Raw genomic sequence first — 23,289 nt, 5'->3', positions numbered from 1 at the left:
AAAACTATTCAGATGCAGTCCACCCTATGAAAGCATTTAAGAACACCTCAACCAAGCCATCCCACACCCAAAAGAAAGAACACACAAATAATCCCCTGGTAAATGGGCCAATATCTGTAGGTTCTTACTCAAGCCTCCATCATGGCTTTGCAGGAATAACCCAGATAAAACAATTCCAGTAATCCTATGTAAGATTAGGAATCACATTAAGGAGCCTTCAGGCAAGAATTTTGAATGTCCCATGCACCAATCTCAGCTCCAGCAAGATTAGCATGGCTTCCAGGGAGCTTTTGTTTATAAATAATTGGGGGGGGGGGAGCGGTGTTTTTTAATGTCATGAGCATCCAAGGTGATATTCCTGAGCAAATATCTCCTTCTCTCATTAGTAAATAATGAAGTGCCCTTATTAAAAACAAGCCGCCTCCCCACTGTATTCATCCAAATCACAGTTTATATAATGTGCTGCTGAGTTTTGGTCTATTCCAGCAAAGTACTGTAATAATTTACAGTTATTTGTAATGAATGTGTTGCAGTTGTAACCACGTCAATCACAGTGACTGATGAGCCTTGTCTTAGATAACTCCTTCCTTTCTGTTACACCACATCATTATTCTGCTACAAGAGTTACAAGACTAGTTAGAGATGCTATTGTGGAAAAAAAAATCAATGTCAAGGGGTTAATTTTTAATTTTAGGTTAAATAAATATTTACAGAGTCCTATATAAAACTTATATTGCTGCCTTATAACAGCAAGAGGAACTAGAAAAGAAAGAATTATAGAAACGATCAGCCACAAAACCATGCTAGCAGCGGAGAACACATTCCATGTATACTCTTCCTTTTTGCATGTAATCAATATATTTTGAGAGACTGAATTCGAACCACCTCTTGCTTATTTTAGCTGGATCCCAACATCTGTAGTTTTCCTGTCCATGTTTTGCTCTGAAGTTACTATTTACTTGATTAAGTTACTTCTAAATTGCAAGCTGATTGTTCAGCACTGGCATCAGAACAATAGATTTCAGCGTAACAGCATTACTGTGTAACGGTAATAAAATCTGAAGTACATTAATTTGTAATTGAGGTCTATGTTAGTTGATATTAAAACATTTGACTTAAATACTTCGGTCTTTGCTTAGACACAGGACACAAGTATGGGCAATGTGTATTGGAAGAACAATGAGCCAGATTCAGAAGTGATGAACACCCACAATTTCAACAGAAGGCCTTGGGAGCACTGGTGATCAAATTGAGCTCCACCAGAATACATACCAAATGCAAGCCTTTTGCATTTAATAGATCCCTGTGGAAACCACAGCCACAACTAAATCCATGTCCTGTCACTTGAAACTTAAAGGCTAGAATCTGGTTTAATTTATGTATGCAGTCTGTCTGTCTGTATGTTTTTTAACTGCATTTTTAAGCATGACTCAGATTCCAGTATATATTTATACATAAGATGAAACAAGTATAAATCCAAAGGATTCCTAGACAATGCACTTGGTGTACCAGTTATGAACCAGATTTTATCAAGGCAGCCACTAAACTGAAAGGAAAATATTCTACTCTACACTTCTCAACATTCAAGATTTTGAAAAATAAATAAATAAATAAATAAATAAATAAATAAAATATAAAAGTAGTGCCTGATCATACAAGAGGTTCGTAGGGGTCTCCTGTCCCTTTCAAATTAATGGATATTTGTGTGGAAATTTTGTGAATCATACGAGCAGCAAGATACTGTATACATCACAAATCTTTCAAAAACACAGATCCATCTAAGTTCATATATTAATTGCTTTGGATAAGCAGATGTTGCAAGCTTATATTCATATAATAAAAAAACTTTACATCAGAAGTTTACATGAACTGCCAAGTTCTGCAAAATGCTGGATAATATAGCAAACTATGATGTCTGCACAAACTTTAGTTGAAGCAGGAGTATATCTACAATGTCAAACAAAATGGACAATTATAACACTGAACAATTTTTTTAATTATTTTAGATAAGAACATCCAGTTGAAAATAAACAATTAAAAATATATTCTGTTACATGGCTTGGATCTCATGCTATAATACAATGTGAAACTCTAGTACTATGACATTCTAGCTTTTCATGTGCACGTATGTGCACGCAAACTTTGTACAAATATTATACCACAGCCATGGAGTTTATGAAAAAGAGGCTACAACCTCATTGTTCTATGTGGATGCTGTAGAAAACAGACAACATAAACATCTTAATTTTATTTATACCAACTATTTGGACAATGCAATAATATAGTTTCAGACCAAATTACTTCCAATGCAATTTTATGCATGTTGCTTCTCATTCACATTAAAAAGTCAGCATAATGCTTAACATATTGATGAAGTGTGGCATAAGCAATATATATCAAATATACTAGATATTTCTCCATCATTGTTTTGCCCTTTTCTAGATATAAAGCAGGCATGTGTGTGCTGTCCATCTAAACATACATGTGGACACAGGATATGTACAGTAAACCAAACCACATAACCCTTAGTGTTAAATGTTTTGTGATAGCAGAACAAAACAATCCTCAAAGACAAATGAACTTCTAAATTAAAATTGTGTTGCAGTTATTTAAATGACTACTTGGAAATCTGAGAACTACAAAATATGATATTGAAGTATTTCTGCTAAAACCTGAGAAATATTAAACTAGCAATAAGCAAGGCATTTTCAAACAAGAAATTTGTAAAAAATACACATTTTTTACTAGAAGCTTTCATATATAAAAAGACAATAAGAAATATAATAAAACCTATCCTTTTAGGATTACATCTTCCCTAGTAAATAGTTCTTTATTCTCACTTGCACAACATACAGTACATTCGATTTCCTACACAGAAAATGTACATTTCTTGTCCCTGATGTATATTTTATTGGCAGCGGTAGCAAGTTGTTTTATTATCAACACTCATTTCTGTAGCTTATATAAACAGCACCAAGTTTTATGCAAAATAAGAGTATTAGTATGAGTACCACTTCTTCATGACAAGTGAAATATTTAAATTAAAGAAGTAAAAAAAACAAGAAAACATCAGAACCAAAATGCCTATTTCCAGAAACTATACCAGAATAAATGGCTCAGAGCTAAGTAACGAGTAACTGGGAGTTTTGCATAGTACAGGGCACTCTCCTGTATGAATCCACCCATCCATTGATTGTTCCTTACCCCCCAGGAATGGAAAGCAAAGTGGACAGGTGCTAATGAATATAGAAGTACACAAAAAAATTTACTGGTAAAAAAAATTGAACTGTACAGTTTCTCATTATCTCTGTCACAGTGCAAAGTATATTTTAAACACATTTTTAAAAAACTGAATACATATGTACAGTATAAATGTATGTACCACACTCGTACACACATATATACACATAAGCATGAATACAAATAGCCATGCCAAGTTCAGCAAAAAGATGGAATGTTTAAAATGCAGGTCTTCTGTTCCATAGAAATTTGGAAGTCTGTTCACCCCAGAACAGTTGGCTGTTTGAAATGGCCAGAAAATGCCCCCCTGCATAAATTGACAACATACTGTACATTTGTCCTCATAATTCACCAGAGAACCGATAACCACACTTTATAAAAGCTTATATTTGTATTAAAAACACACAACTCAAACAATTCATATGGCTATTCCCTTTATGGAAATCTGTATAGCATAATTTAGATGAATATTACTTTTCTGGAGCACCAGACAAAGTGTATTCACTAAAGAGATGAAGTCTACTGTTGCTTCTTTAAAATATTTTTATAAAGTTTTACAGCCACCCCTGTAAAAGTTATCAAACACCTGATTCTGTTTTTCTCCTTTGGGATTAAGCTGTTTTGGTTCTGAATGTGAATGTGTCAGTTGAAGTCTGTAACGGAGAATGGATTTCTCAGCACTCTGTGTGAAGTTAGTACTCAAGAACGCATTGCTTTTTAAAAAACACACAGCAATTGGCTTCTTGTGTGACATTTCTAAAACAGTTTAGAATACTAGAATGTAACAGTCCTTTTCACTTGAGAGGAAACTTTGCAAACTGAAGACAGTTTATGATGACAAAATATTCTTAAATAAAGAACATTTCTGTGAACCTGAGAGTTAAGTCTGATATGAATACGTACATTACTGTCTCTTCACTGGCTAGTACTTTCCTTGTTTAAGTCTCTCAATATGGTAGCATAGCTTTAATGCTGGCCCCAGCTTCAGTCCCATATATTTCATTATCATATCGCTCCTTAGTAACAGTAATGCCTTTCCATCAATTTCCTACAGAAGGAATAAAAACAACACACAACTGCTTTAACAGGTTACATGGTAAAATCAAAAAGTACATTGTATTAGTTTATACCATAGTAAAACTTTATGTAGAGTATATAAAACAGTAATTTACTATAATTTAATACCTGTGATGGCTATTAAAACCAAACATTTTTATTTAAATATTTATTTTAGTGTTTTCTAAGGCACCTTTTGGTAGGTACTTGAGAGAATGCACAAGTCAATAATAAAAGGAATGGGACAAAACCAGATACTGTAACCAAAACAAAGGTAACTGGCCCAAGAGGAAAATCCAGAAAGGAAGAGCTGCTAAAGAAGAGAGGCCTCTCTAGTCAAAGATGAAATGACCCAAACACTGAGGCCTTGCACTGAACCTTGAAAACAGCTGTAGAGAGACTCTGGCATGCATGCAAACACCCACCCCCACGCCCCCACACAGAGGAAGGGAGTTATACATCATCTAGTTCTGTGACACAAGACAGATTGTCCAGCCTAAACCAGATGGAATATTAGGATCAAGAGCAAGGACAACTGAACAGATTTCCACTGCCTTGAAAGAAGCTGTTGAAGTTGGACAGGCCTAAGTTATTAAAAGCTCTACATAGTATTGGCAATTCAGCAAATACTTCCCTAAAATTGCATACTGAAACCACTTTTTTTTTTTTAATAGAATAGGCTGAAAAATACTACGAAATTTGACCCCTATGCCAAAAATGTCCAGAAAAACCAAGAAGGGGAGGTCGTTTTGGTTTTTTATATCTATCTATATCAATCTATATTTCAGTATCTTGAAGTTTCCTTTGGACCTAGTTTCCTCCAAACTTAAAAATTTTTTTATTATGAACTGGTACAGAGTGAATGTGAAATGTTTCCATTTTACACCCATTTTGCCCAGGTGTAAAGGGATACACAAGGCAGTAAAGACTCTGGCTCGTTGGGTCCACAATAAAAAAGAAAGCCATACACTTCTTGGTGGGGACACTGCCATTTTGACATGACAGCAGTTCTCTGTTAGGCAGCCCATCATGTAACCCACACAGCGAAAGAAAAACGAGGCAGAATGAAAGGAGTATACAAGGACCGACATGCACAGTTAGAGCTACTAACTTTTGACCTTCCTAAATATATCATCTAGCTAGTTCTTGTGATGATTTGCAGTCTTGGCTAGATCAAACCAGGTAAATGCTTTTCATCTTTCTTCTCTCTCCTAATAAAACTGTGTTGTCTAAATGCAACCAAGCTTTGCATTTGACTGTTAATATTAAGGATCAGCTATCCTGGGATATCAGAAAAGCTCTATCCTGGGGAGGGAGCATACCGTATATACTCGTTCATTTGCCTGTTCATTCATAAGCTGACCCCCCAAAATGGATAGATAAAAATAGCAAAAACTGTATGACCCTTTCATAAGCCAACCTTATATTTCAGGGGTTGGAAAACTTTGGCTCTTGGCCCGTCAGAGTAAGCCGCTGGGGGGTTGGGATATTTTGTTTACTTGGAGTGTCTGCAGGCATGGAGCCCCTCAGCTCCCTGTGGCCACAAGTCACCATTCCCAGCCAACGAGAACTGCGGGAAATGGCGCACCACCTCCCACAGCTCCCATTGGCTGGGAATGATGAACCACAGCCACAGGGAGCTGAGGGGCTCCATGCCTGCAGGCGTTCCAGGTAAACACACATACAATGTATTAGATCAGGGATCAGCAATCTTTGGCACACGGCCCACCAGGGTAAGCACCCTGGCGGGCCGGGCCGGGCTGGTTTGTTTACCTGCCGCGTCTGCAGGTTCGGCCAATCGCAGCTCCCACTGGCTACAGTTTGCCACTCCAGGCCAATGGGGGTGGCAGGAAGCAGTGGCCAGCATATCCCACGGCCTGCACCGCTTCCCGCCACCCCCATTGGCCTGGAGCAATGAACCGCAGCTAGTGGGAGCCGCAAGTGGCCGAACCTGTGGACGCGGCAGGTATACAAACTGGCCTGGCCCACTAGGGCGCTTACTCTGGCGGGCCATGTGCCAAAAGTTGCTGATCCCTGTATTAGATATTCAATTCAAATGATTCCATAGCGTTAAAAATCATCAAATTTTGATGTAGACCTCTTAATAAGCCGACCCCCGCTCTTCGATGCGTCACTTTTTTACCAAAAATATTCGAGTATTACGATATGTGGTGTCTAAGTGGCCCACAGGTGTCGAAAGTCATGAATGAAGATCCCTCTGAAAAAGGTGGTTACCGGGAGATTCTTCTAGATGTGTGGTTCCTATCTGTATTCCATTGGTACACATGCATGCTACACACCTGGAGCAGGAGAATTTGGAAGTACTGTCCCTTGGTCTGTGCATGTGCCCTGGTTCATCTCCAACTGAGGGGAAAAAGGGCTAGGCAGACTCGCCGCCTCTCCAGTTCCTTCTCTATTACTGCAAATCAGATAAGATCCAAAGCAGAGAGGCAGGAGGGCGAGAAGTGGAATACAGATAGGAACTGTAAATCTCAAAGAAACTCCAGTGCAAGTGATCAGACATTGTCAGTGCCCACAGATCCCAGGGTTTGGTAGGAGCCAGGAATGACGGTACCAACAGAACACAGTCTGGTATTGATGGAGCCCAGAGTTTATGGGCTTTCTTGTTGTGCTTCTGGCACTTAGTATGCCCTAACTCCTCATGGGCCGAGCTGGTAAACTTGCTTACGGCAGAGTCAGACTTCTCTGAAGTGGACTTTGAGAAGCCTAGGTTTCATGTTTATGAGAGTGCTTCCTGACAAGATCCCACCATGGGCTGTCCCACACCAGAGTCAGACTTTGCAGTAGGAGGCACACGCCTTGCTGAGTCAGGCCAATGTACAGGGGCATTCTCTGGCCTGGATCTGATTGGGGTCTCATGGCCTTCTCCATGAAATATTTGTGCAGACGAACTTCCCACTCTTCCTGGGTATGGCTGGGAAATGATCAGCAAGTACTACACCTTGTTGCCATGTTAGCTTCCCCAAGGCAGTGCAGGTAGTGCTGGTGGTTGTCGCTGATCAAGAAGGATCACGGGCAGGAAGCACACAGTTTGAAGCCTGGAATCCTGAACATAGTCTGGTACTTGAATGGGGTACTGGGAGAGGGCTGCCCCAGGAGACTAATCTAATGCTAAACAGTAAAAACTATTAAAACTGTCAAACTATTTGGAAACTAGATGATTCTTATTTTGTAGGCTGAAGACAAAGCTGCAGACTCTAAAGGTTCTGACTCAAACTGCAGCAGTGAGAAGGAACTGGACAGGCGTTTGGTCTGCCTGCCCTTTATCCCCTCGGTCGGAGACATGAGGTGAGCCAGGGCACATGTGCAGACCAGCAGACACTACTTTCTATTCTCCAGCTCTGGGCACGTGAGTAACCCACAGTGAAACAGAATAGGGACCATCACTCAAAGAAGAAGCTACAGTTACTATCTCTAGAAATACCGTGGATGGAACTCCTTGTGGCCCTCAGCTGATGGGGCACCAGGGAACACCGTACTCATTCTATAGCTAGTAAGGCTGGGTCTATACTTAGAAATTAGGCTGACAAAGCTATGGCCCTCAAGGAGTGTGAACCATTCATACCCTTGAGCTAGGGTGACTTCCCGTGCCCAACTGGGCAGGACAGTTCAGGAATGCAGAGTGCAAGTCCTGGTCCTGGGCAGAATGACTCCAGGACTGCATTTGTCCCAGATTCCCTGCAGTGCTACTCCACACCTGCCTAAGGCTCAGGAACAGCGCCAGCCTCTTTCCGGTGGGAGGGCCCATGTGGACCTTGACCCCCCCTTGCCACGAGACCACGCCTCCTGCTTCTTCTCTCCCCCTAGGCCCTGTCCCTGGCCAGGCCAGAAGCTGGAAACAGACAGGAGTAAGAGCTGCCCAGGGAGCCCAGACCTATCACCTGCCCTGGGCGCCTGACAGCAGCCCCTAGCCCAAGGGCAGGCAAACTTTTTGGCCTGAGGGCCACATCAGGTTTCGGAAATTGTATGGAGGGCCAGTTAGGGCAGGCTGTGCCTCCTCAAACAGCCAGGTGTAGCCTGGGCCTGCCCCCTATCCGTCCCCCAGCTTCTTGCCCTGACGCCCCCCCCCACCGGACTCCTGCCCCATCCACCCCCCCACTTCCTGTTCCCTGAGAGCCCCCAGAACCACTGCCCCTGACTGTCCCGCAACCCCCATCCAACCCCCCTCTCCTTCCTGACTGCCCCCACCGGACTCCAGCCCCCATTCAACCTGTTCCTCACCCTCTGACTGCCCTGACTCCTATCCACATACCCGCCCCTTGGACTTCCACGCCTATCCAACCCCCATGTCTGCTGACTGCCCCCACAGAACCTCCACCCCATCCAACTGCTCCCTGATTGCCACAGAACCACTGCCCCTGACTGTCCCGCAACCCCCATCCAACCCCCCTCTCCTTCCTGACTGCCCCCACCGGACTCCAGCCCCCATTCAACCTGTTCCTCACCCTCTGACTGCCCTGACTCCTATCCACATCCCGTCCCCTGACCACCACCCCAAACTCCCCTGTCCTCTATCCAACCCTCTCTGCTCCCTGCCCCTTACAACGCTGCCTGGAGCGCCATGCCGCCCAGCTGGAGCCAGCCACGCCACTATGGAGCACAGAGCACTGGGTCAGGCTGGGCTCTGCAGCTGCACTACCCCAGCACGCAGCCCCGCCACCCGGATCATTGCATCAGTGGCAGGGCGAGCGGAGGCTGCAGAGGAGAGGTAACACCAAGGGAGGGGCCGGGGGCTAGCCTCCCGGGCCAGGAGCTCAGGGGCCAGGCAGAAGGGTTCCGCGTGCTGGATGTGGCCCATGGGCCGTACTTTGCCCACCTCTGCCCAGGGCCGGCTCTAGCCATTTCACCACCCCAAGCATGGCGGCACGCTGCGGGGGCGCTCTGCTGCTCGCCGGTCCTGCAGCTCCGGTAGACCTCCCACAGGTGTCTCTGCAGAGGGTCTCTGGTCCCGCGGCTCCAGTGGAGCTCCCGCAGGCGTGCCTCCAGATGCTCCATCGGAGCCGCGGGATCAGCGGACCCTCCGGAGCCGCCCGCTGCCCTCCCAGCGACCGGCACAGAGCCCCCTCACGGCATGCTGCCCCAAGCACGTGCTTGGCGCGCTGGGGCCTGGAGCCGGCCCTGCCTCTGACCTAGCCTGTGTCCCTGCCCCCATGTTTCAGGAGAAAGAAAATCATCTCTCATGAATTTATATGTGGGTAGCATCTGCTCCACCTTTCATTTCAAATGCAATAATAGCAGGGAAACTCACAAAAACTTCCTGTGTGGATGAGTAATGTGCTCAAGTCTAGCAGAATAGAAATAGAAAATGTCATACGTGTCTCCTGAAGAGTTCTGCATGGGGTGCTAATGCCTGAGGATCAGCTTCTTTCACAAATCGCATTACTTCATCTATTGACCAGGTAGAAGGATCCTTATTTGGTACTCGTGAGGGTTCCCTTTTTAGTGCACTGAGATCAGGACCTGTTGTAGAACTTGCAGCTTAAATGTAAAACATGGGCAAAGGGAGAACTGTTGTAAGTGTGAATGTAGTAAAAACGCATCCCTGCAGACTCAAGTGAATGGAAAAATACGACATTATTAGTGTCCTGTATTAGTAGCAGTCCTCTCTCTTCTACCAGTGTATCAACCTGGCTAAGATCACTCAAATTCTTTTACAATTTATTAAAATGAAAAATATTTGATTTTCCTTCTAAAAAGTCACCGAGATGTTCTATTTGGGTCACAGCATGAATTTGCATTCAGATGACTTCTACAACTGCAGATACACACAATGGCATAAGTGTTAGCCCTATGGATCAGTTTGAGACATTTGGTTCCTAGCTCCCAAGACACCAGCAGCTGGGAATGCTGTGCAGGAATGCAGTGCTCCCTGAGGGAAGGGAACCCCTCGCTGCAAATTTCAGTGACTTTTTGGCCAACTTGGCAGCAGTACTTGAGAAGCTGAAGAAGGAGCTGTAACCAGCACTGCCCAGCCAGGCAGACTGCAGGGTCTTTGATAGCTAGCAGAGTAAAAAAATCATATGCAGGATTTCTCTGCCTTGTACAGTATTAGAATTAACAAGCTTAAACTCTGTATTCTGAAATCACATTAGATGGTCTGACATGTTTGGCAATGTCTGACTCCTTATGTGAAGTCTTGGATGTCAAAACACTTTACTTCATAATTCATAACCCACTGACTTTGCATACTACTAAAAAGTAGGTTAGCAAAGCACATATTTTAAAAGGTTAAGCGTATGCCATACCTTCAATCCTCCTCTGCATTCGATTCCTACTGACTTCATAGTAACTGCTGTTCCCAGCAGCGCTTGATGACAGCCTGTGTAGGATTGGGGCTGAGTTTGAAGCAGCAGTCACTGGCTGAAGGGAACTCCTGTAATATGCTGCACTCCCTGAGATATGATATTCAGTGGAATTTCGGCGGGTTGGGCTTGAAGGATTTACTGAATTGAGTGCGGAATCCATAGAGTCCTCAGAAAATCGGTGTTCTTTGGGAGTGCCATTTTCTTCAGTTGGCAATGTTTCTGCTACATAATATGAGTAATACAAATACTGATTTGTTCAACATGTTAGATTTTTGTAACCTTGTTATTTAATTCCTTGCTACTTATTTTTAACACTAACTACAATTTTAAGCCTGTCAACAAGCCATAAAGTAAGCACCAAATACAACCAGCACCATTCTTCTTCTCTTATTAAGTAAAAGTAGTCAGTAGGAAGTTCCTAAAATACATTTAAAGTTACATCTGTAAAAAAAAGAAACTGATTATTGTAGACTTTGATGAGAGCTTGAAGGTTACTTTGGATCATATAAAACATATGAATTTTCAATATTTAATTTCGCTGTCATTTCATTCTATGCAAAACAAAACTATATTATCAACAAAGGGGAAGAGCTGATTCTCTAAGAATTATCTGAAGGTAATATCAATATATTTGAAGTTATAGGCATACACATCAACACCAAGGAAGGATATCCACGGTTTAAACATTTTTTCTAAAGCGCAGCCATTAAGCCTGTGTTATATTTATCTTGTAAGAGATTTTTAATATGAATAAAAGATAAACCTACTGTGTAATATTTAATTTGCCTCGTCTAAACAATACAGAGAACCATCAACTTCTAATTATAAACAAGTGTGCAATTGTGTATCTATAGATCATACTATTTTCAGATACAATGGCCCTCTTTATGAAGTCAACAGATTGCAAACAGTTGCCACAATTATTCCCTGTATTGAGGAAAATCCTGGTATTTCAGATACTGCTGTGCTGATTATTAAGAAATACTGACCACTGTATTCCACTTACATGCAGGCAACTCTTCTCTGGATATGAAAATATAAATGAAACAACTCAATTAAATACATTCTCGCTTAAGAAAGAGGTAACAACTCTTTGTAAAACTTGAAAAGGGAAGTGTTTATCAGCTGATCTCTAGTCTTTAAAACATATTCTTTAACTCCACTTGGATGCTTCACAGGACTGAATCCAGAGCTTAGCCATACTGCTTTTGAGTTAGCTAATGGTTGTTGCTATACAGCAACATAACAAAGTCCTTCCACCTGCCTATAGGGCCTGAGTGTTTGGTCTGTTTCAGGTTTTTTTAAATCATGACTGTTGAAGACTAATAATATATTCTGATTAAAGTATGGCCCGGATTGGTCAATATGCTATTTGAGAAAGAAAGAAATTAGTTGGCAAGAAATGGTTCCATTTTTTAGCAATAATCTCTCTCTGCTCACATTAGACAAACATCTAGCACTGAGAAAGAAAAGAGAAGGGAGTAAGGATGAATAAAATTAAGGAAAACTTTCTACTTCAAAGAAAATTACGCTGAGATCCCAGCATAGAGTATCCACCTGTCAAAAGCAGCATCTCTGGGAGCAAAAAATATATATATTACACTTGCTTATGAAAGTGCAAATGCTAAACCCATCCTGCCACCCTGCAAATCTTTTCAGTATATGTGTACATCATATATACCCATGATGCAGTCTTTACTTTTTTGGAGAAAGACTGATAACTGCTGTGAAATATGCTTCTAAAACGCATGCTCCTTACTCTTCTAGCAATTGTAGCTTTCATTTATTTCCTGCATCACACCAAGATCTGGAATTAAAATGATGGTAAAAGAACCGTTTTCCTGAAAACTTGTGATGTTTTCACATATGGCTTTAGAGGTCTACCATATACCAGATGCACTCTGTGTCAAAACTTGGTTTAGAAGTATTCTTGAGATCTGGAAGCACTGGGTTTATTTTAGCAGTGATTATTTTAACATAATCCTGAAGGAAAATAAGAAATAAGAAATTCTCTCTATGGTTTAAGCAATTAATTAATAAATCCTTCTTGCTGACATGACTCAATTGTTAAATGAAGAAAGAAGGGTTTCAAGGGCTGTGTATTTGGTTACCTCTGCTTAGAACACCAACTTTCTGTCACAAATATTGAGTAAGATTGGTTCAAACCTTACAAGCTTAGACTTTCCAGAACTGGACTAAAATGAAAACTATCACTGTGCAAGAGATTAAAAAGTCTGCTAGACATGCATCCATGTCAAAAGTTGAAAACATCCTCCTCTTGGCTACTGAGGCCTGCATATAATATCTCTCTACCCCTTTAAGTTTTCCAATTTAAAACATCACTGAACTGAAAACCAACAGTAACCTCACTCTATACAAAAGTTCAGAGAGTCTTCAAGATGTGTAGTCAATGATTAGCAATAAAAAAAAAAAATCAGAGGACTTGAAAAAAACAGGAGAAGCTAGAAAATGAGACATTGCTGGAAGTTTCAGTCTGGGAAGTAAAAAAAAAAGCGGGGGGGGAATCATAGATGAATATATAAATGCTGAACAGAAGAGTTTGAGAATCAACAGAGATAAGTCTCAGAATACTGAAATTTTTTTCTTTACAAGATATTAGGGATTGGAACCTCTCCTAAAATAGGCCTTGGATTCACATATGCAAGGTAGGAAATTCATAGAAGTCAGAATTTAAGGCCTGAAGTGCTACCAGATCATCTAGTCTGACATCCTGTGTATCACAGGCCACCAACACCACTCAGCACCCACACACTAAACCCAGCAACCAAAATTAGTCCAAAGTATTACAGCCTACAGGAGACTAAACTATTATGTGCCAGAGGGAGAGGTAGGAGGTGCACCAACACCCCCACAATGGCAGGGAATGGATTAAAAGAGATATAACCAGATGATCCTGGCAAGCTGCACAGGAAGGCAACCCCCCCCCACCCCAAGATCAATACCAATCTGACCTGGGGAAAATTCATTCCTGACCCCACATATGGCAATCAGTTAGACTCTGAGTATGCAGGCAAGAATTAGCCAGCCGAGCACCTGAGAGAGAAAGACCGCTCTGTACCATCCTAGCGCACCAGCCCACCCCATTTAGAGTCCAATCTCCAGCTATGGCCATCTCTGATGCTTCACAGGAAGGAGACAAAACAATCCAGAGTACACTGGGGCAAAAAAATCTCTTCCTGACCCCTGCAGGTGACCATCTGAGACACTGAAGCATGAGATTATAGGGATATAAGACAAACTGGTAATAGCCGGTGGGGAAACATTTGTATAAACAGGCATTCAGATAAACAGAAGTGTTATTTTGAGCTTGATTCCTGCTGCAGGCTGGAAGGCAGTAAAGGTCTGGGTACAGCTGGGAAGTGGGGGCTGAAGAGTCATGCTGGGGCACTGTTTTGCCCGACTGGCTACTGTTGTTACCCTTCCAGGTTATGAGCCAATGAAAGGCAATAGATCTTCTCCTGCACACCCACTTGCCCTATGGTTGTCCCAGGGCCCAGGCTGCCTGCTCTGGGCCGTGGCTAGACATGGCCTGAGTGATGACTGTGATGTTGGCAAGACCCCCACCCTGCCGGTCACTGGGAAGGGCTGTGTCCCACACCGTGGGGCTCTGTGATGGGAGAGGAGTGCAGACGAGTGATGCCCTTGTGGATAGGGTGGGTTACATGGACTGCACTTTGAACTGGATACAGTGTTGCAGCTATGCAACCATGTGAATCAGACACATTGTTCTACATCAGCTTTCTCCACCCTTGCACTTCCCTAGTAGACGGATGCTGTTCGCAGAGGGGAATTTCTTTAAGCAGAAGGCTATCACTGCCATATTCTGTTATTGTGGATGTACTCCTTGTGCTCGGTAGGGCTGCCTGGGGGACACACGGTGGATTCAGATCATTAGAATTTTCAGATAAAGGGAATTTGGAGGACGAGTACACTGAATTTCCCTTATCTAAAATAATCAGTTATCTTCTGAAAGGAGAAAATCAGATCAGTCTGGCATGACCTACCTTTAGTAAACCGTGTTGCATTACTTCCCCTTTACCTCTATGAATTTAATTATTCTTTGCTTCACAATTTTTTCTAAAGCATTGCATACAACTGAGGTCAGACTAACAGGTCTGAAATTGCCCAATCCCTTCACTCCCCCCCACCCCCCGCTTTTAAACATTAGCTATTTTCTAGTCATATGGTACTACCCCTAAATAGATATATTTATTAAAAATCCTGCTACTGGACTAGCAATATCATGTGCCAGTTTTCAGTATTCTGGGATGGATGTTATCCAGTCCCCCTTGATTTGAGTACATTAAAGATGTTCAAGTTTTTCTTCCACCTCAGACATAGTAGTTCCCATACACTTATTTCCATCAGCCATACTGCCTTCATGATCCTTATTATCATCCAGATTGAAAACCAAGGCAAAGTTTCATTTTGGTTTTGGGCCATACCTAGATTATCTTTAATCTTCTCCTCATGCACACTCCATAGCAGCCCAACCTCATCCATCCTTATCCACTTTTAATTTATATAACTAAAAAACCTCTAGTTATTTATTTTAATTTTCTGAGCAAGGGCTAATTAAGCTAGACCTAGCAATTCTCACTTTATTCCTACATTTTTAACTTCCAAGATATAGCTGTCTATGCTAATCAATCCCCTTTTCCATTCCCTGTAGGCTCTCTGCTTATTCCTAATAACCTTTTTGGGGTGGTTTCTCATCCAGTTGGTTTGGGGCTTCCCATATAAGATTTTTCTCCTTGCTTGGGATGCAAATTGCAGATAGTTTTTGTGTATTTGTTTAAAGAAATTCCAAACCTCCACTACATTTAGATCCTTGAACTCACCAGTCCAATTGATATCATTAACTAAATTTCCTTATTTCCCAAAATCTGCCTTTTTAAAATAAACCACGGTTGATGACCTGGCTTTGATTATCCCTCCATTTAATTTAAACTGAATCAGCTCCTGATCACTCAATCCCAGGTTGATATAACCAGCTCAGAATAATCCTCTTTAAATCAAGATCCCCCTGTTCAACCAGCAGGCTATCACTTTTCAGTGAATCTGGGATGCTGTTATGACTGTACTTGAAGGAGACCTTGTCTAACCAGCAGTCATTTGGTCTGAGATCTGAGTGAGTTTTGGGATTTGATAGTTACAGTCTTCTTGGCCATTCTGATATTTTGAATATCTGAAATAAACTACAGAGAGCAGGCACAGACATGAGGTTTTCTTAAGTCTTGTTGGAAGATCTATTTCCGAATCCTTGGTGTTTGGAGCAGGCTATTGACAAATGAGGAAAGTGGCCTTATGGTTCAGCATAACAGAGGCCTATGTCTTAGCCTGAAAATCTTCACAAGAATTTGAAAAATCTTTTAGATCCTCTGGGAATTGGGAGCAGAAGTCAAAGGTTCTTCTTAATACAGGATTTAGAGTGACATACTTGGCTACAGTAGTTAGCCACTTACGTTGCAGCTTTTTTCCATTATCCTCCATGACTGCAAAGAGGAAACAGTCATCTAACAGAACAGATAGCAAAAACCTGAAGAAATATCTTTGAGCAGATTAGAAAGAAAAAGCATTGCTAAAAAAAGATCCCTTCCAACAGATATTCTTGGTCTTTCTTGCTAACCAACCTATGAGTGCAAGATCTTTAATTACCTCCAGATTTTCAGTAGAGGACACTGCCTTAAAAGGTTGAGTGGGAAACAACACAAATTCTGATCCTTATATACGATAACACATTTATTTTTCCTATATATTTTTTTTTTTTTGAAATCCAGGCAACCATACTTTATAATAAATGAACTACTGGTTCTTAAAACTTCCTTTATTATGTAGTTATTAGACCTATATATTGAACAGGGATAGGAAAGTGATCACGCTTATTTTGAGTGCACAGGATTCCTTACTGGATACTGCAGCTACCTGGCCTATATTTGAATCATACATTTTGGTTTGCTCCAGTTTGAGCAACCCTATTTTAGTACAGCTACGATATTTATTCATGTACATACCCAGACTCATCTAAGTCCATTAGAAATGTCTGACTCAATTCCACAGATTTATTGTATGTATAAAATAGTGTCTCCTTTTTATATCAATTCTAAATTTGCTACCAATTTCTAGGTCCCCTGTTTCTGTTATTAGACTAGAAAAGGAATGACTGACCTGTCTTAAATAAGCCTAGCATTCATCTTCATCTCCTCTTGCTCTCTAAATATAGTACAATGGCTCCATCTGCAGAGGAGCAGAGATCTCACTGAAGCTAGCGGGAGCTGCAGGAGCTCAAAACCTCTCAAAAGTCAGGTCACAAATCTCTAATTGACTCTCATAATCAACCCTTGCAAATCTCCTGCCATCCTCACTGTCCTTTTCTGAACTCAAGTTAGGCTACTAACAGACAGTGCAATACTCCAGTGGTGCAGAGTGTGTGTGTATTTCACATAGTAGTTATAGTAGTTTATTTTCTATCCCATTTTAATGGGATGCAGCATCCTACTGGCTTTTTAGTAAGCTGTTGCACATTTAGCAGACAGCTTCATTCATCAATGGTCTGGAGTGAATCTTTAAACCCTTTCCCAAAAAAGGACTAGTTGTGTTAGAGGCCTAAGCTCCCAAAGCTACATTAGTTCTCCCAAAGTGCAACATTTGTGCCCATTCACCAATAATTACTTACACACATACACACCACTGTGACTATGCATTCTGTCACCTGCTGATGGCTAAGGCTAGGCAAAATTAGTTGTACTTGTTTCTCTTTTATTTGAAATACTACGAACACAAATAACCCTCCGACAAAATGCAACAAATACACTTAAGTTACCTTCAGATGGGTGAGCGTCAGATCTGGGGAGTTTAGGGGAGAGAGGGGCAGTGTAGGGTGGAGAATCCTGAGAATATCGTTTAGTACTTCTGTTTTCTGATATTTCCTCTTTTGCTGTCAACAGAAAAAGTTACAGTCTTTCATTTCAGAACTAATAAAATTGTTGGGAGAAAGAGGAAAGATATAGAAGTGAAGTGAATGTGTGCTGTATTCACTCACTGGATTTTAATTCTGCTCCCTATATTGTGTGTCTTGGAATGGCTGTAGCACAACTCAGACAGTACTACCTTACACCATTTTGAAACATTACCCACAAGTCTTCAGTGACAATATCTTTCACTATTAGCTTAACCTTATCAGGCAGGCTCAGTTATCACCACACAAACTTTCAGGGCTAAAATATAGTTGGGTCAGAGAGTTATCACTCAAGTTGCCTTGAGCTGGCTTCATCCTGAAGAGAGTTCAAAATACAGAGCTTCTTGCTTGACAGACAAGATAAGGGAAACTTAATGGCATATTGCATCTATTTTTCCACCTTATTAACCAAACTTACAAAATTACAGTCAGATTACAGCTTGTTTTAACTAGCAGCTCCATAAAAGGAAAAAACACCAACTTCCAAAGAACACAGGAACACAGCAGCTTCTATATAGCCATCTAAGTTTCTCCCCTAATAAGAATCTTCTGAGACTGCAGCCAGATCAAATGTTTGCAGTTATGAGCTAGTGGCTAGAGCACTGGATTGAGACACTCAGGAGGCTTGGGTTCCATTCCCAACTCTGCTGGGTGACCTGGGGTAAGTCACCTTTCCCATCTGTAAAATGGGGATAATGTTACTGACCTCCTTTGTAAAGCGCTTTGAGACCCACTGTTATTATTATTATTATTTATTATTATTATAATATATCATATAGATGGCAGCTATATTTCGGCTAGAAATATTTAACCAAAAATCAAGAGCTACAGGAATAGGGTAAAAACAGTTACTAACCTTTCTGTAACACTTGTTCTTTAAGATGTGTTGCTCATGTCCATTCCAAGTTAGGTGGGCATGCACTGTTGCCGGAGATTTCTCCCTCAGCGGTTCTAGCACCCTCTGGGGCTGCGCGTTCATGTGTCAGTATAAGGGTCCTGGCCAGCCCTGCATCCTCTCAGTTCCTTCTTGCCAGCTAACTCCAATAGAGGGGCAAGATGGTGGGTTGTGGAATGGACATGAGCAACATATATTGACGAAAAACAGTTATGGAAAGGTTAGTAACTGGTTTTTTCTTCTTCAAGTATTTGCTCATGTTCATTCCATTCTAAGTGAATCCCAAGCAGAACTCAAGGAGGTGGGGTCAAGAGTTCACAGACATGTGAATCACAACACTGCTCTACCAAACTTGGCATCATGTCTTGTCTGTTGGGTGATTGCATAGACCAAGTTGCTGCTCTCAGAGGTCTTGGACTGGGACCTGGGCCAGAAACACTGATGATGAAGCCTGAACATTCATCAAATGGGATTTCAAGATGGCAGGAGATGGGATGCCCGCCTGCTCATAGCCTGTACAAATGCAGAAAATAATCCAGGATGAAATTCTCTGAGCAGAAACTGGTAGGCCTTTCATACTGTCTGCTACTGCCACAAAGATCTACACTGATTTATGGAATGGCTTGGTCCTCTGAATGTAGAAGGTCATGGCACACCTAACATCCAGTGTGTGGAGATGCTGCTCCTCTGAATTCTTGTGCAACTTTTGGAAGAAAACTGGCAGGAAAAAAACCTGATTACTATGAAACTGTGAGACCACCTTTGGGAAGAATGCTGTGAGGGGGCATAGTTGAAGCTGGTCCTCAAGTTGGACTTGCTGCAGGAGGCAAAGGATTCAAAGCCTGGAGACTAGGGCATGCCCGGCCCTATGGGTAGAGGATGCCCCTCTATGCTAAACATGTTGGGGGGGAGAGATCTAACCATATACACTAAATAGTAAAATAAATAAATAAATGAAGGTAATTAAACATGTGAAGAAAAAAAAAGACGGGAATAACAGAACCACTGATTGAATGCCCTGCCGAGGCAAAATCATTTGTTCCAGTGACCATCACGGGCTGTAAGAAGGAACTGAGAGGATGCGGGGCCGACTAGGTCCCTTATATCAACACATGAGCACATGACACCAGAGGGTGCTAGAGCTGGCCCAATGGATACAACTGAGGGAAAAATTTATGGCAACTGTGCATGCGGTGTGCACACACCTTTACGTGGAATGGACATGAGCAAGCACAAGAAGAAGAACACTAGCTTCACCTCTTAATCTATTTTTCTCTTTCTTTTTGGTTGCATGTGTACAATCACCTAAACATTAAGGCAGTCGATCGCTATTAACTCACACGATTAACTAAAAAAATTAATTCTGATTAAAAAAATTAATCACAATTAATTGCACTGTTAAACAATAGAATACTAACTGAAATATATTAAATATTTTTTCTACATTTTCAAATATATTGATTTCAATTACAATACAGAATACAAAGTATACAGTGCTCACTTTATATTATTTTTATTACAAATATTTGCACTGTAAAAATGATAAACAAATATTTTTCTATTCACCTCATACAAGTACTATAGTGAAATCTCTATTATGAAAATGCAGCTTACAAATGTAGATTTTTTTTTGTTACATAACTGCACTCAAAACAAAACAATGTAAAACTTTAGAGCCTACAAGTCCACTCAGTCTTACCTTGTCTTCACAAGTAGTTGAACAAAAACAAGTTTGTTTACATTTAAGGGAGATAACGCTGCCTGCTTCTTATTCACAATGTCATCTGAAAGTGAGAACAGGCATTCACACGGCACTTTTGTAGCCAGCACTGCAAGGTATTTACGTGCTAGATATGCTAAACATTCATATGCCCCTTCATGCTTTGGCCACCATTCCAGAGGACATGCTTCAACGCTGATGATGCTCATTAAAAAAATTATATGTTAATTAAATTTGTGACTGAACTCATTGGAGGGGAATTGTATATCTCCTGTTCTGTTTTACCTGCATTCTGTCATATATTTCATGTTATAGCAGTCTCGGATCATGACCCAGCACGTTTTTTTTAAGAACACTTTCACAGCAGATTTGACAAAAATACAAAGAAGGTACCATGTGAGATTTCTAAAAATAGCTACAGCAGTTGACCCAAGGTTTTAAGAATCTGAAGTGCCGTCCAAAATCTGAGAGGGATGAGGTGTAGAGCATGCTTTCAGAAGGCATAAAAGAGCAACACTCTGATGTGGAAACTACAGATCCCGAACCACCAAAAAAGAAAATCAACCTTCTGCTGGTAACATCTGACTCAGATGATGAAAATGAACACGAGTCAGTCCGCTCTGCTTTGGATCTTTATCGAGCAGAACACATCATCAGCATGGACGCGTGTCCTCTGGAAAGGTGGTTGAAGCAAGAAGGGACATATGAATCTTTAGTTCATCTGGCATGTAAATATGTTGTGATTCCGGCTACAATAGTACCACACGAACACCAGTTCTCATTTTCAGGTGACAATGTGAACAAGAAACGGGCAGCATTATCTCCTGCAAATTATAACCAAACTTGTTTGTCTGAGCGACTGACTGAATTAGGACTGAGTGGACTTGTAGCCTCTGAAGTTTTACATTGTTTTATTTTTCAATGCAGTTATTCTTTGTACATAGTTCTACATTTGTAAGTTCAACTTACATGCTAGAGATTACACTATAGTACTTGTATTAGGTGAATTGAAAAATATTATTTATTTTGTTTTTTTACAGTGCAAATATTTTAATCAAAAGTAAATATTAAGTAAGCACTGTACACTTTGTATTGTGTTGCAATTGAAATCAAAATATTTGAAAATGTAGAAAACATCCAAAATATGTATATAAATAGTATTCTATTATTAACAGTGCAATTAATCACAATTGTTTTAATCGCCTGACAGCCCTACTAAACATCTCTAACATTAACGCTTTTAGTTTTGGATGGTGACCTTCATTATGAGAGAGTGAGAGGGAGAGATTTTTTCTACATCATTTTCTGGTCTTACTCCTTTACTTTTAGGATTATTTCATTTCAACTCTGACTTCAGTTTTCTATATAATTATCTTAGTCTCATTATGGGCTAAGTCCTGGATACTGCTGACACTGTAGTCAGCAGCCGGGTGCAGAAGGAGACCTCAGGGGTACCATGCCTGTCCTTGCAATCAAGGTAAGGGGTGCTGTTTTGGGCGGAGTGCTGTGTTCTTCACTTGAAATGAAGAACTCATTTCCTAAACAACCACCACAGCCAGCCATCTATAAATCCTGGTTTCTCTCCATACCTATGATAGACTCTATGTCGTCTCAACACCTTTGCAATGGTCACAGAAGGGAGAAAGGAAGAATCAGGATGAAGCACCTTTCAGTTGGGTAGAGGGAGGCTGCACTGAGTCTTATAGGGCAAACTTATTTTAGGCAGGTAATTATATTTTGCTGCTATGAATTAAATATATTTTACTATATGTGCATAAATTAAGCAGATTAAATGTAAAGTTTAAACTAGACCTTCTGCAGCATCACAGTCGGATGATGTATACATTGCCTTGTTTGCCTAAAGAATTTGCTTAACAATACAGTTTTTTCACATGTGGTTTAAATCACCCCATCACACTAGGACTAATTTTACTAAGAACCACACAGTACTCATTTCAATCAATTCAAGTTGTAGGAGGACATATCAAAAAAGAATTGCACAAAATAACCATACATGCCAAAACATGTTGTACTTGAAAAAGAAAGTGTAATTTAGTATTACCTGGTTTGTTCCTATCATACTCTGTAGGACTATGTGCGCTTCCCATATAAGGGCTGAAGGGCTGGCTACTAAAAAGATTATCACACTGCAGACTGTGGCAGAGCTTCTCCAAGAAACGCAGGACAAATGATGCACTGTTTACAGAAGGAAGATTGATGGCATGTTTCTCCCCATCAAAGGCAGCTGTGAGTAAGAAGATGATGTCAGACACCATCCAAACACCAGGAAGTAGAATATAACACCACCAACTAAAATATAATACAGCTTGCTTTGATTAAAACAGTGTAGAGATAAAAAGAGAGGTAAACAATTGTTCTGGTATCTTATGAGACTATTTAGCAAATTTACCTTCAAAGGGCCAGATTCTGATCTCAGTTACACCTGTGTAAATTCAGATTAGTTCCGCTGACAGAAATTAAACATTGTCTGTGTTATTTGCTCATTGAACAGCAAGACATGTCAAATGTTTACAGGAAATAAAACAGAAGAAAACTTTTATAGTACTTGGGGATTTTTGAGGGACCTTATTTGTTAACATGAACTGCTCATACTCATCTGTTGCAGACTGTCACCTGTTACAACTATAGTGACAGCCAGGAGCAAATGATTTTCTATTTCAAGAAGTTGTGTTATTCAACATTATAGAACCCATTCCAGCAGTGGTTGTGCAGGTCAAGCTCCCATTTATTTAAGAAGGAACTCTGACAATGTAAGGAAACCAAGAACAAACACCAATAGTAGTTACGTTGCTTTAAAAGTCAGTTTATTACATGAATCTTAGACAATATGAAGGGTGATATACTTATACTTTATTTTATATTTGTTACATAAGAACAGCCATAGTGGGTCAGACCAAAGGTCCATCTAGCCCAGTATCCTGTCTTCCGACAGTGGCCAATGCCAGGTGCCTCGGAAGGAACGAACAGAACGGGTAATTAACACATGATCCATCCCCTGTCGCCCATTCCCAACTTCTGGCAAACAGAGGCTAGGGACACCATCCCTGCCCAT

At 41.0% G+C, this 23,289-nt stretch overlaps 1 protein-coding gene across 4 annotated transcripts in view; it reads right to left on the bottom strand.

The window, feature by feature from the left end:
* Window positions 1-1,998: 1,998 nt before the first annotated feature.
* Window positions 1,999-23,289, bottom strand: part of LOC116815245 (sex comb on midleg-like protein 2) — a 128,160-nt gene continuing 106,869 nt past the window's right edge. For all 4 annotated transcript variants that reach the window (XM_032763416.2, XM_075060177.1, XM_075060179.1 and 1 more), the window contains 5 exons: window positions 22,279-22,461; window positions 17,467-17,580; window positions 10,563-10,844; window positions 9,632-9,795; window positions 1,999-4,288 (listed from right to left, as the gene is read on the bottom strand). In XM_032763416.2, the coding sequence (XP_032619307.1) occupies window positions 4,163-4,288; window positions 9,632-9,795; window positions 10,563-10,844; window positions 17,467-17,580; window positions 22,279-22,461 (869 nt within the window). In that variant the 3' untranslated portion in view covers window positions 1,999-4,162. The remainder of the gene's footprint in view (window positions 4,289-9,631; window positions 9,796-10,562; window positions 10,845-17,466; window positions 17,581-22,278; window positions 22,462-23,289) is intronic.

This window comes from Chelonoidis abingdonii, chromosome 1 (genome assembly GCF_003597395.2).
Source record: "Chelonoidis abingdonii isolate Lonesome George chromosome 1, CheloAbing_2.0, whole genome shotgun sequence".
Classification (NCBI taxonomy): Eukaryota; Metazoa; Chordata; order Testudines; family Testudinidae; genus Chelonoidis; species Chelonoidis abingdonii.
This window is presented reverse-complemented; position numbering and strand designations above follow the sequence as displayed.